General features: G+C 39.4%; 1 protein-coding gene across 6 annotated transcripts in view; it reads left to right on the top strand.

The window, feature by feature from the left end:
- Window positions 1-14687, top strand: part of LOC125066704 (syntaxin-binding protein 5) — a 251491-nt gene that overhangs the window by 219465 nt on the left and 17339 nt on the right. For all 6 annotated transcript variants that reach the window (XM_047674928.1, XM_047674929.1, XM_047674930.1 and 3 more), the window contains exon 5: window positions 14591-14654. In XM_047674928.1, coding sequence (XP_047530884.1) covers window positions 14591-14654 — 64 coding nt within the window. The remainder of the gene's footprint in view (window positions 1-14590; window positions 14655-14687) is intronic.

Here is a 14687-nt window from a genome sequence, read left to right as displayed (position 1 = left end):
TTTCCTTTACTTAGATCACATACTATGTGAATTTTTTAAGTTGAAATATAAGACAATTCAAAATGTATATTTTATATGAATATAATACATTTTAATTTTGATCAAATGAAACTAATGATATTGTTGTAAAACTTTTATCAAAATGGCAGCGGAATCTCTCCCTTTAAATGACTGTACTGGAATATATGTAGCCAATATTTCGTCATCACCCTTGCTTACCCCGCTATTATACCACCAACATGGCAAAGACGATGCGGGTACCTCTGTGACTATCATTACACCAGCTCACTCATCCTTCAACCCATGATATATCCAGAGGTGGAATAACTGATGAGTGGATTGTACCAGTAAGTAAAGTAGTATTTATATGTATAATATTCCTGGTTTATGTCTGATATACTAAATACATTAAAGTTCTTATTTTCGTAGCATTGACAACATCGCAGTAACGATTGTAAATTCGTAATGAGTTTATAATTTACAGATCAGCAGAATTGGAGGCCCTCGAGTACGCCAATCAGTCTGTATCCCAAAGAGACCAAATTTTGCTGAATCGCTAATTTTCTTCATAATTTGCTCTCAACGTTCAGTTTATGCGATTTGTGCAGATTTTTATTTATTACGTAATTGCTTAAAGATCGAAAATCAAAATTGTTATATACACATTTTCGGACATGTTTAAATATATATAATAGAGCCGAGATGGCCCAGTGGAGAGCTGAGATGGCCCAGTGGTTAGAACGCGTGCATCTTAACCGATGATTTAGGGTTCAAACCCAGGCAGGCACCACTGAAATTTCATGTGCTTAATTTGTGTTTATAATTCATCTCGTGCTCGGCGGTGAAGGAAAACATCGTGAGGAAACCTGCATGTGTCTAATTTCAACGAAATTCAGCCACATGTGTATTCCGCCAACCCGCATTGGAGCAGCGTGGTGGAATATGCTCCAAACCTTCTCCTCAAAGGGAGAGGAGGCCTTTATCCCAGCAGTGGGACATTTACGGGCTGTTTATGTTTTTTATATGTTATAGTTGGTGCCATCTTTAGGCCTTTCACTACATTGCAAACATTAAAATTCGGATGACGACAAAAAGCATGATTGCAAGTTCTGGTGGTATTTTTATAATAATTTCAAATTAAAACGTTACAATACAACAACATTAACAGCAACTACGCTTTCGGCGATTGGCAGTCGACGATTACCAGCTTAGTCCTAATTACCGAATGTTTTCGCGTATCTTTAAGTGTCTTCTTCCGGTATCGCCGCTGGACACAAATTGTTATTAGTAATTTAGTAAAGTATTAATATATTCATTTGTCAAATGAAAAGTCATTCGAGATTGATTACATGAAGTCTTCTTTTATGCCACGGTAACTCCGCTTCTTGCTGTGCTTAGAACTAGAGCGGAAGTAACCTTCGGTTAGATCATCTGATAGTACTAAACCTATTATGTATTTATGTGTGTATATTTCTCGTCTAATTCGCTTTTAGTGCTCTAACAGGGAAGTGTAATGCACTTTAACCGGCAAGACCTTTGCTCACCCAAACGAGCCACCACTTAGCCCTCATTGATCTGGTAGCCAGCTTTAATACCAAAATAATACATTCAAAAACATAATATTTTTTCAAATTCTCCACTCACCAACCAACCACATAGACAATACCTCGCCAACCTTAAGAATCAAGATACTATCCCTTGTTACACTCGCTCACCCAATCTTTAAGGCGGATCAGGCAGAATATCTGATGAGTAGGTGATACCCACAGGGTACACAATGTACAAATGTCGTATAAAATGATGAACAAATATGTCGTAAAAAAAAAAATATTTTTAATAGCATAAATTAATGTCCTCTCATATGGTAAACTACCCTCATTTATTGTAGTACAATGTATCGTCGAAGGCTATAAATGATCCCTTTAAAGTTCAACTCGCTCTATATCGATATTTTAAAGGGGTGGTCTTTTAAACTGTCACGTGTCCCCAGCATCCCCCATTATTTATCTCGCCTTTGTGGTTCGGTATCGCGAGAATACGACGCTAAGATGTCGACGAGCGTATTCTGTCAAGAGGTCGGAGGAATTGTTTTCGGTGAGATTTTAGTTTCGGAGATTTTTCAAATAACCGACAATTTCTTTCCGTTATTTTTACTTGGATTTACATTTATGTTTGAACTCGAAAATTTATCTTATTTTACTAAAACTTTAGCGGGTTTACGGCTCCGTGGTATTGTTATAGTCATTAACTGAATCTGACGGAGCAGATCGTTTTCTTTAAATATAAACTAAAAAATATACTGAAAACGCTGAAAGCTTTGATTTCGTATGTTGTACATTATAGTTGTTAACGGACATATTACATCAATACCTATAAGTCTAATAATCATTAATTATTATTTAAAATAAAAATAAAATATTTTAAAACCAATTTTTCTTTGTAAAGGATATCCTTGTGTTTTTATATAGCATACTAGTTGTTGCCCGCGGCTAAACTCGTGTTTTAAAGGGTGGTTATCATTCGGCGTTAGGTACAAAAAGGACATCAAATTCGATTCAGTGCTTTGGCCGTGAAAGAGGAACAGACAGTTACTTTTGCATTTAAAATATTGGTACAGATATATGTTATAAAGTACAAATACTGATTAACTTTAAAGTAAAGTATTTTTACTTCATCCGATGTATATAATTTACGTTTGTCAAGATTGCCTCTTGAATATATCAAGGACGAAGGCTTGAATGTAAATTATAGAGTTGCGAACCCCACTAATTTGACCGGCCTTCGCACTCGGCTGAGGTACGACAGGCAGCGGCGCGGATTATTTACTACACATATTCATAAGTCGGATTAATATTTAAGCAGTTTTCTAAGTTGATGACGTTTTCATATGCGTATGTGTATAAATATACACAATAAATTATATTATGTTGTATAAAACAGACAGTTGTACTCTGATCCCAATGTAAGTAGCTAAAGCACTTGTGTTATGGAGAATCAGAAGTAACGACGGTACCACAAACACCCAGACCCAAGACAACATAGAAAACTAACTTTTTCTACATCGACTCGGCCGGGAATCGAACCCGGGACCTCGGAGTGGCGTGCCCATGAAAACCGGTGTACACACTACTCGACCACGGAGGTCGTCAAATTTTATTTCATTAATAATTATAAGAAATAGAAATCGTCTTGTAAATAAAATTAAACTCACTAAAAAGTGAAACATAAATAATTAGGTGTTTTATTGATCACGTGCTATGGAACTGTTTGATCAAACTCAAACTGTTGCTTTATACAGGATAAATCGTTTGGCTCGATACTGGCATCATTATCACACCTATGAATTACATTTAAAACTACCTGAACCTGCGGCTTTACCCGTGCGTAATTTATAAAAGACAAACTTCCACTCCGGTTTACCTCATTAGTTAGTTTTGTAAAATCTGCTAAATCTACTCCTTATAAGGAACCTACCTGCCAAATTTCAAGGTGGTAGATGTTATACTTTATGAGATTTCGTGATTAATCAGTGAGTGGTACTCCGCTTTTATATATTGGTGTAGACATTTAACGAGTATTCCTCGTGTTACGTAAAACGGTTTAAACAGGCAGCGGGAGACAATCGACATAATATTTAATGAATTCCAAACAAAGTTGTACGTCATTTCAATAATTCAACGCTGATTTAAAGCAAAGCCGCATTTACTGCGCTAATATGCAAATTTTAATGCGATAAGTTGAATATAGATTGACAAATTACGTCAGATTTATAACGCACAATGTTTTGCCGGTCCGGTGGAAATATTTGAGAAGTGTACACTTTAAAAAGGGACGTTTTATTACAACATCGCCAACGGAAAGTGTGCACTGTGCACGTAAATTTTTATGGTTTGTTTAAAATTTGCGAAAAGTTGCTTGGGTATAACGCAAGATTTTAAATATGTTACGTTCTGTTGATTGGTTTTATTTATCGACGCCCCGCCCGCCTCCGCCCGCTGCCGCCCGCCCGCGCAGTGTGTCCGTCGCTCGCCGACGCTCGTGAAGGTGACAACTCTGCAATTTTCACCAAAATGACATTCAATTTTCAAATTAATTTGCGTTTAAATGAACGCCGAGTAAAATTTTACGGGCGTCGTTTCCACCTTCGTATATTTTTGCTTTCGGTTACGTGAACGTATAACTGTGACGTATTCAATATGTTATACAAGTATATGAACTCGGTTCCTCTTGCAATTTTCAAAAATTTTCTTCAGCAATATATTACATGGAAGTTTTGAACTTTCTTATTGATTGTCGAAAGTCTACCACTGGTTCGGATAGAAGATAGATTTGATAGGAAGATAGAAAGCTTGTGTCTTATGGGGTTTCATTTTAAAAATATATCGCGAGCGACATCGCTCCGAGTTAGAAGATCTACTAACTGTACTTACGGGCTTCATTGTAGTCCGTGTGTGAGGTATGTGGTGATGGTATTGGTGCTGTGGTATATGGATGAGCTGAAGAATGGTGCTCATCAGTGGCTACAGTCTAATAAATAAATAATTTGCATTCCAAAACAATAAAACTATATTAAGTTTTGTTAAAAAAAATACATGTATCGTCATTTTCGCCGGTTCGTCTCAACTAAATTTGGAAAGGAAGGCTTTTACTAGAACTATGAAGAATTTAACGTGATATTGAATAACAAATTTTGAAACTGGTATGATTGTGGTTAATGTCGGCAAAACAATTTGCTAATTTTAGTTTTAAGCGAACAGCAGTAAAACCAGATAGCCATGTTAGAGCTCTAGAAACATAATCACCACTGTACGAATATAGATATAACGAATATGACTCTCCCAATTAGCGAATATCATCCGTGTTTCCGCAGGATTACTTTTACGTATAGTAAGTATTAACAGTTTAATGAAAGCGCAACGGCCGCGTGTTTCGGGCGCATAATACATTCATTACTAACGAATGTATCGTGTGGATCAATTTACATGAATTTGCTGAAATTTGTTAAATTAACTCGAAATTCAATACTCGTCTTTAATTGCTCGATTGGATGATAGTTGTACGTTTATAATCTCAAGCCTGAACTGTTTCTATTGGCCTCTTTGGTCTGATTATGAATAACGTTAACTCTTTCATCTGACGCGGTTAGGTCTAACTGAAATGGAAGTTCTTTTGTAAACATACTGAAGGCATCCCTCGCTATCTTTTCTTTAACCAAATAGTGATACTATAAAACTGTATATTTTGTACGATTGAACGCGCTTCTCGAGAAGAGCTCGGTCTGTTTTAAATAACTCTTGTTGTAGAGGAACGTTTTAGGCTTTTTTTATTGTATAGGTAGTCGGACTGGCAAGGGTACACTAACCATAGACAATGGCACTGTAACAAACATTAAGCATTCCATACATCGCCAGTGCGACACCAACCTTACGAGCTCAGATGTGATGTTCCTCGTGCCTGTTCACTGTGCAATTACACTGGCTTACTCACCCTTCAAACGGAAACAAAACAATACTAGGTGTTGCTGTTTGGCGGTAAATTAGCTGATAAGATGGTGGTACCAAACCAAACGGTCTTGCCCATCGCTGTACCAAGTAGACTGTAGGTATCACGTTACGACCAACAGACAAGATGAGATATACACGTATATCTAAATTTAGCTCGATTGCAAACGCAGATAGTTTAAAATGAATGTAGGATTATCGGAACGAAGTTCTTCTTCGTGGTTAATGGCAGAATAAACTGTCAGTAATCCTCACGTAACGAAAAAGCGGTACCCGACGAACTTTTCCTTTCTATCTTCTGTATTGCGATTGTTTATAGTTTTATATTATAATGTTATATAAAATTATAGGATTTTAATAGGTATTCTGGTTTTGCATTGTTAACTTATTTTATCGTGCCTGTCATTTAATACAAGACGTGACGTAAGCAACTTCGTTCTAGTCGGCGCCCCGGGCCACGTCTTTTTATTTATTCATAAATTCGATTCATTTAATGCAGCTTACACTTGTTGACATCCAGCCAACATATATTATATACATATATAATTGTATTTAACTAACATAACTTTGTATTTTAAACGTTGAAAAGGAGTAACTACTGAGTTTCTTCTCGATAGAATCCACATTCCGAACCTGTGGTAACTTCACTTAATATAGTTTATAAAATGACCATTCAAAAGTGCTTGTCAAAGCTTACTTGAATAAAGTATATTTTGTATTAATTATACCCAAGTGTCATCGAAATTATTCAATAAATTAACGTTTAAACGAGAACTTTGGATCAACCACAGTACATCACACGATTCACACGTCGTGTCTGAACTAGAACCACGAACCTTCCCCAATACTCGCCGCTACACGTGCTCGTACGGCGCACTAGACACGTTACATTCACACGAAATACACAATGTATTTTCATTACAGATGTCCAGTTCGCTTCGTATGAATATAAAGCGCTTTTCATTCGCCTCTCCATCGAGAATGACGTAACAAATGTTCAGTGAAACATACACGTAGCGAGCTGATCGTGGTTTGTTCAATTTTAAATTAAAAATGTTCACGTTTTATGTATTATATTTAAAAAAAAAACAACTTTAAAACTAAAACCAGTATTACGAAACAGTAAGAAACAAGAAAAGAACTTTAGCTTAAATTGTTATTGTTTTATATGTAGACAACATATATATGACAATTCATCATACAGTTATCATCGCCTTTGTTGATGATAATGTTAAATAAAATTATTTATAAATTGAGCTTCAAAACACCATCGCCATATTTTTGAATATAATAGCAAAAAATACTTATACTTATTATATTTTTTTTTTTTTTTTTTTTTTTTTTTTTTTTTTTTTTTTTTTTTTTTTTTTTTTTTTTTTTTTTTTTTTTTTTTTTTTTTTTATGTCATAAGGTGGCAAACGAGCAGGAGGCTCACCTGATGGAAAGTGACTACCACCGCCCATGGACATCTGCAACACCGGGGGGCTTGCAGGTGCGTTGCCGGCCTTTCAGGAAAGAGTACGCTCTTTTCTTGAAGGTTCCCAAGTCGTATCGGTTCGGAAAAACCGCCGGCGAAAGCTGGTTCCACAGAGTGGTTGTGCGAGGCAGAAAATGTCTTAAAAATCGCGCTGTTGTGGATTTTCGGACATCTAGGTGGTGCGGGTGATATTTGGAATTTTGACGAGATGTCCGAAGGTGAAATTCAGCAGCCGGGATTAATTCGAACAATTCCTCGGAACATTCCCCGTGATAAATTCTGTAGAAGATGCAGAGCGATCCAACATCTCTACGCAAAGCCAAAGGATCAAGCAGATCGGAAAGGGCTTGATCGTCGATAATTCGAGCCGCTCTACGTTGGATACGGTCAAATGGAAGGAGCTGGTACTGGGGAGCACCCGCCCAGAGGTGAGAGCAGTATTCCATGTGAGGCCGAATTTGCGCCTTGTATAGTCTTAGACGATGGGCCGACGTGAAATACTGTCTTGCCTTGCTGAGCACACCAAGCTTTTTTGATGCCAATTTGGCTTTGCCTTCCAATTGACCGCGGAACTGAACGAGACTCGAAACATCAACGCCAAGTATTCCGATACTAGCTGTAGCGGCTAACGGAATGTTCTCGAATCGTGGAGATACGACAAATGGTGTTTTTTTAGCAGTTAACGCGCAAACTTGCGTCTTTTTAGGGTTGAAGTGAACTAGGTTTAGCCGACCCCAGTTCGAGACTTTGTTTAACGAAGACTCGATTTCAGATACAAGTTTGTTCCGGTTTTCTTCGACGTTTTCCCGAGAAATATTAGCACGGCCGGTGTATGAGGTGTCTACGGTGCTGTCGTCTGCATAGCAATGAATGTTACTGATTTGCAACAAGTCATTGATATGCAGAAGAAACAGAGTGGGTGATAGAACGCAGCCTTGTGGAACACCAGCATTGACGAATTTTAAGTCAGAGCATGCACCGTCGACAACGACCTTGATGCTCCGATCTGCCAAAAAACTGGTAATCCAATTGCATAATTTCCCGGGAAGCCCATAGGAAGGAAGCTTCGAAAGAAGCGCTTTGTGCCACACGCGATCGAAGGCCTTCGCTATGTCCAGACTGGCTGCTAATGCCTCCCCTTTGCTCTCAACTGCTTCCGCCCATCTATGAGTAAGGTAAACTAGAAGATCACCGGCTGAGCGACCCCGACGGAAACCGTACTGGCGGTCGCTAATCAGCTGGTACTCCTCTAGGTACCGCAGGAGCTGGCAGTTTATAATGGACTCCATTACCTTGGAGAACAAGGAGGTGATGGCTATAGGCCTATAATTGGACGGGTCTGAGCGGTTGCCCTTTTTAGGGATCGGATGCACCAAAGCAGTCTTCCAGGAGTTCGGGACGACGCCGAATGCATAGGATTGCCGGAAAAGACGCGTTAAGACCGGCGCCAACTCGGGAGCACAAGTCCGTAGCACGATTGGAGGGATGCCATCGGGTCCACTCGACTTATGAATATCCAAGGAAAGAAGTGCTTTACGAACAGCACTTTGCCGGAATTTAACCTCCGGCATCGTGGTATCACACCGCGGGATTGTTGGTGGTGACTTTCCTCGGTCATCCAGAGTCGAGTTCGCTGCGAAGAGAGAGCCTAAAAGATCAGCCTTCTCCTTCGCTGTATGGGCCAATGACTCACCGTCCTTGTGCAGAGATGGTAAGGAAGGCTGACAGAAATTCCCTAAGACAGCCTTGGCGAGAGACCAGAACGCACGTGTTCCTGAAGGGAGGCGCACCAGTCTCTCGCCAATTCTGCCAATGTACTCCGTCTTCGCCTTAGCAATCACGTTTTTGAAGGACCTAGAGGCAGAGTTATATTCCTTTCTGATTGCGCTGGTATTTACATCACGAGACGCTGATGCGTTAGCCCAGTCTTGGTAGCGTTCCCATTTTCTGCGTGAAGCCGTTTTGCAGAAACGACCAAACCAGGGCTGGGACTTGCCACCGATGGGGACCGCAGAATACGGAATGAATAGTTCCATACCCTGAAGTACCACATCGGCAACAGAGTCAGCAACAACACTCGGATCATCCGGCGAGAAACAAACCTGCCCCCATGGGTAGGATGCAAAGAAGGACCGCATCCCATCCCAATCTGCTGACCTGTAGTGCCACACTCGGCGGCAGCCCACGAAACGAGGTCGTGAGTAACGCGCAACCGGCACTGTACTTCGGACGAGACAGTGGTCCGACGAGCCCAGAGGGGGTTCGACGATAACCTGGTAGCCATCCGGATGGGAAGTCAGCAGAAGGTCCAACAGGGAAGGTGTATGATCCTCCACGTCTGGTATTCGCGTTGGCGAGGGGACTAGTTGTGTCAAATCATATGCTAAAGCGAAGTCGAGAACAGATCTACCCGCATGATCGGTAGTGCGCGATCCAAGCCATTCGGCATGGTGGGCATTAAAATCGCCAAGAATAACGATCTCTGCGGATGGGATCTGCTGCAGTACGGAATCTGTAGCCATTTGGACGTGCTCAACCAGTCGGTCGGTTTCGGCATTACCGCTATGGGACCTATAAAGGCAAGCGTAGATTCGCGGATGGTCGTCACAATCTACACGCAGCCAGATAATTGATAGGTCCTGTCCTTCAAGGCTGCCGAGGCGTCGAGAGCAGATATCATCTCTGACGTAAACGCACACCCCAGCTCGTGGTACAAAGGAATGTTCCAATTTATACCCGGGGTAGGAAAGAAAAGTCGTATCGGCAGGAGAAGATATCTGAGTCTCGGTAAGAAAGAGCAAGGCCGGCTTCGCCGTCTCAAGGTGAAAGTGGACGGCGTTCAAGTTCGAGTTGAATCCCCTTATGTTGCAGAAGTCCACAGTGAGGGTGGTAGGGGTTGCCTTATGATGCCTGCTCCGCTTGCCCCGAACAGTGGCGAGCGCAAAATTACCCCCCCCAGAATTCGGAGGGCAGCCTGGGCATCCCTGCTCAGGTGGTGTATGTCCTGAGCATGGATGCCCAGAGAGGGATTCTCCACCGCAGTCGCTGATGGTACCCTCCTGGGGTAATGTAACCAAATTCTGCACAACCATCATGTTTAGGAGGGGGGGGGGGTATCGGGCCTCCGGGACTCTCACATACCAGACGAAACGCGGTAACATAGCTACCACTTCACGCCGATTTTAAGTGAGAGAGTGGTACTTCCCCGGGCGTGCCGGCCCATTCGGCTGCAACCCGAAGGTATGCAGTGTGGCACTACATAAAGACATAATTAAATTATACATTCCTATAACGTAAATATATATAAAGTATATTTAATGTTATTTAAATGTTTAATTATAAACAAAAAAGTAACGGCCTCACTTATTAAAAGTTGTCTTTAGTAGTTTAACAGTGATCTCTTTCTGAATTAATGATTTTACATACGAAAGAGGAAGATGGAACATAATTTAACAACTACCTTAATAGCACTAAAAGGGAAGGCATCGAGAAACGAAATAAATGTTTTTCAAACGATTTTTGAACTTAATTGTTAAACACTAAAACTTTAATAGCGAGTTCTTGTAGTTTCAATTAAATAACCTCGCGTATTAATAGACTCGCCGCAGGTTAGTCTGTGAGGGGTTCCATTTATTCTATAAACAAGGCTCTTAATTGCTGCCGTGTGCCGGCGTCGTTATTGTAAACGTCACATTCAAATACGGTAACATATAATAAAAAAAATCTGCTGGGGTGAGTCGGGGGTTCGGTGCGTTATAACGAACTTCCTGAGCCCTTTTGTGACGAAAGCAACGCCCGTGAATGGAACGTCGAATGTCAAATTACGTCTAGTTTTAATCTTTATGTATTTTATGGTGCGTTTTCACTGAAATTGTTAGCAATGTCTGCGATTGCATATCTTCAAAAAACCAACAGCTAGAAGGCAGTGTATCTGTTTATATATTTCTGTGTATATATAATATTTATGACAACTAGTTGGTAAATTCGCTGGTCTAGTGGCGAGATATAGGGCTGAAGATCCCGAGGTTACCGATTCAAACCCCAGGTAGGGACGATAAAAAGTTATTGGGTTTTTCTTTAGAAAAATTCTTAATAACAGCTCGGACGTATTTACATCTGCATCGGAAAGCTCGTAAAGCCTTTGGTTTGGTTGGCGCCTAAACTCCTTCCGGTCGTATCAGGTTTGCCGTTCCATCGGATTATTAGATATTATGATAACTTCAGGTAATAATTACACAAACAATAGTTATCAACGCAGACTGCAAAAACAAAAACGGTCAATTTTTCGTTTATATAGACGTCGCGTCATTTACATGCAGTATGCCATGTCATATACATCACGTAGCATCTAACGTTTCTTTAAAGAAGTTGTTGATACATAAATATCCGTGTATCTATGTTAAATCTCGGTATGTTTCTGCATTAGCATTAGTAACTGGTATAGTCGTGTGTGATTATAAAAATGGCGACACTACGTCGGTCGGCGCCGCCCGACGCCCACACCGGACATGCTGCGTGCGTTCGCAAAACTATAGGTTTTATTTATTTATTTATTGTACAGTCAGAGTAAGAAAACCTTCGTCAGTTTTCAAGTTCATTCCTTTATCAAGTCGTAAACTCTTAATAAATTTTGAAACTAAAGCATTAAACAGAAAACTGCACATAAAATTAAACTAACATAGTATTGTAACTAGGTTCAAAATAATGTACATTGCGACGCAATATGTCATACTCAATCGGTAAATCAGATTATCGCGCATACTGAGCACACGAAAATAGACCTTAAGGTGACGAACCTTTTCTTACCTCGACTGTACATTAAATACACGATAAGTTCTTGCATAAATATGTACGAACGACGTGGCTACCGTATTATGCAATAGCTATTAATATTAGCGATATTCTCTAGTCAGTTCTCGGAGGAGAGTGTGGAGAGTAAAAGAGGCTCACTCGCCGGAAGCGAGGGCCGGAAGGAGCTCGATGAAATAATTTAATATCCACTCTCCGTTGTTCCGGTTTAAAGCAATTACTTGCATCCGCCTCGATTAAACTGAACGCTTGGACTAGTTGAGACCCGGGGTCCCGATTTGAAACAATTATTACTATGAAAATACTGTGAATCGCACGTAGCAATAATACTAAATTTCCTTTATTATATTTTGTAGTAAACATACAAACATAAAATAACACCGATCAAATTTTTCCTTCCCGATATATTTATTGATAATTTAGACTTAGACTGTGTGATGGCAAACTGAAGATAGATGTATTCTATACAATCGAAATACAATTATAATTCTCATCTGTAGCAGAAAAAGTTGAAACGTGGTCGAATCGAAAGTAAATACGCACAGACTAAATATATCACAGAATGCAAAACGAAATGAAATTCAACATAAATATTGTGACAAAACGATGTTTCCTAAATTGATATCATTCACTCGTTCAGCTCATAAATCCCTCAAATCATAATAAAATTCAAACGAGTATCATTCTCGTACACAATACCAATCTGTTACCAAATAGTAGTCATTATATTCACAAAGATTGATTCCATAAATCCCGGTTAGCGATGGTCCCGTCTTAATGGCGTAATATGGAAAGGTTTGAACGAGACTTTGAATAGCCTTTTACCAAACTAGTCCGTTAATAATATCGGCTTAGGTTGGCATTATTAGCTATATAAGTTTGTATATATCTGTTCCTATAACGTAATCTATATTGACGAAAGATACTTTTTTCGGAATGTATTCTTTGGGCCCCTAATCTCTCCACGTTACAGCGGGAAGGCGAGTTAAAATACTCTAAGTGATCGGACCACATAAGAGTTTAGAGTACGCGCGTCCTAAGGGTGCCTTCTGTGTGACGGATCCTGGCTTGAGACGCCGTCGACGTCGGGTTGAAGAAATTTTGTAGTCCCATGAAACTACAAATGGTGCATACGACCAGCATATCACGCTAAAAACACAAAATACATGCACGTCTATCCCGTCCGGCTTAGTACGGGTGCAATTCGTTAATCAAGAAAACGATATGATCTCTGTAGGATTATTAAGTAAAAAACCAAGATTTAAATTGACTCGCAGTTCTTTTTTTGTAATTAGTGAAACTTCTTCAAAAAAGAAAACAGTACACGCCGCTTCGTTACAGACTATATAAAAAACCAAAACAAAAGAATAGTGTTGCCATATTGAGTTATACCAACAATCTCAATATAATTTATACCACTAAGGATGAAGGTAGCTTTCTATAAGTGATTTTTTAGAATGTGATTATTAGTTCTGGAGATTACCCCCTACATACGAATAAACAAATTCTACTCTTTATATTATTGGTATTGATAATGTTTAAATTAAGTATTAGTTGACTAATGTTAGTACTTGAGGTTACAAGATATTCATTTTCAGGACAGACGAGAGATCCTCGATCATAGCAAGCATAGGAGAAATGATGGACTCATTCAACCATTCAAAGTTAATTCAATAATGAATTACTTTGAATTTATAGATAGAATAATATTTATTTTATCTGTACAAAATATATTTATATTATGGGTTCTCCAATCAAATATGGGAAGAGGTTATACAGGGGAAGGCTGTCACGGCGCGGTGACCTCGCAACAAGTGTCGCCGTGACGTCGCGACGGGCGCTCTCCATTACATCACTTGTTGCAAGACTTTTCCAGATTTATCTAACCGCTAAGAAGATTGAGTAACATTAAATACCAGACGGTCGAAGCGTTGAGGCGCGGCACCTGAATAATCATCTCAATAGATTTAGTGTTTCATTTAATATTTTAGCGGTACTCATCGAGATGACTGCATTTACTTTTAACTGAATTTAAATTATAAATACCTCGGGTCGTAAAACAAAAGAGCTCCATCTGTGTTTTGTTATATAAACTGAGTTACCTAACATTTAAGAAAAAATACCACGATTACTGTAGTCTCTCTGTATTATATTTGTAACATCTAACAACTTAACTCAATCAAAATAATTGAATAAACAAAAGGCACGCACAACACGTCTGTGAAGTCGCGTTAAGTTTGAAACTTTAATCATTTTGATAGCAAATCGGTTGAATAATTTGAACAATTAATATTTATGCCTTTATGGATCTATGATACGTCTCCCAATATCGCCTTACTGATGTTTATCGTTGAGGCGTGACATCGCATCGCGTGGAGTTGTCGCCGACCTGGCGGCGGATCCTTTCTATACGTGTGCGACAGGACAGAGACATCCATATGAAGGCTATTGACCTCGAATTCTCACACAAAAACATTAGTAGAGAATGACTAATCAGGCGTCGACAAACTAATTAAATGTTCAACGCTATCATACAAAAATTCCCAAAGGATATGGCATTTTCTAAATCAGTATTTGTCTTTGCGTAAAACAAATCAAGGGATCATTGATAATGATTGGCTGAAGGTTTCGAAATAGTCGAAAATTGAATGAATAAAAATTCGCGCTCGTAGAAATAGTAGCTCGTAAAACCGGCTCGCTATAATCACCCCGGAAATATTTGACCACCTTAACGTAAAACTTGTCGTCTTTAAAATAATGAATATCTGCTGCAACTACATTTTATGAATATCTTTTGTTACAGAACGAGGCCGAACCACCCGGGCGCCGTCGTCGACGTTAGCGAAAATCCACTAGACGCCAGCAAAGTAATACTTTTATTCGTCACTCAGAATGATGAA

The sequence above is a fragment of the Vanessa atalanta genome, chromosome 10, assembly GCF_905147765.1.
Source record: "Vanessa atalanta chromosome 10, ilVanAtal1.2, whole genome shotgun sequence".
NCBI classification, from domain to species: domain Eukaryota; kingdom Metazoa; phylum Arthropoda; class Insecta; order Lepidoptera; family Nymphalidae; genus Vanessa; species Vanessa atalanta.
This window is presented reverse-complemented; position numbering and strand designations above follow the sequence as displayed.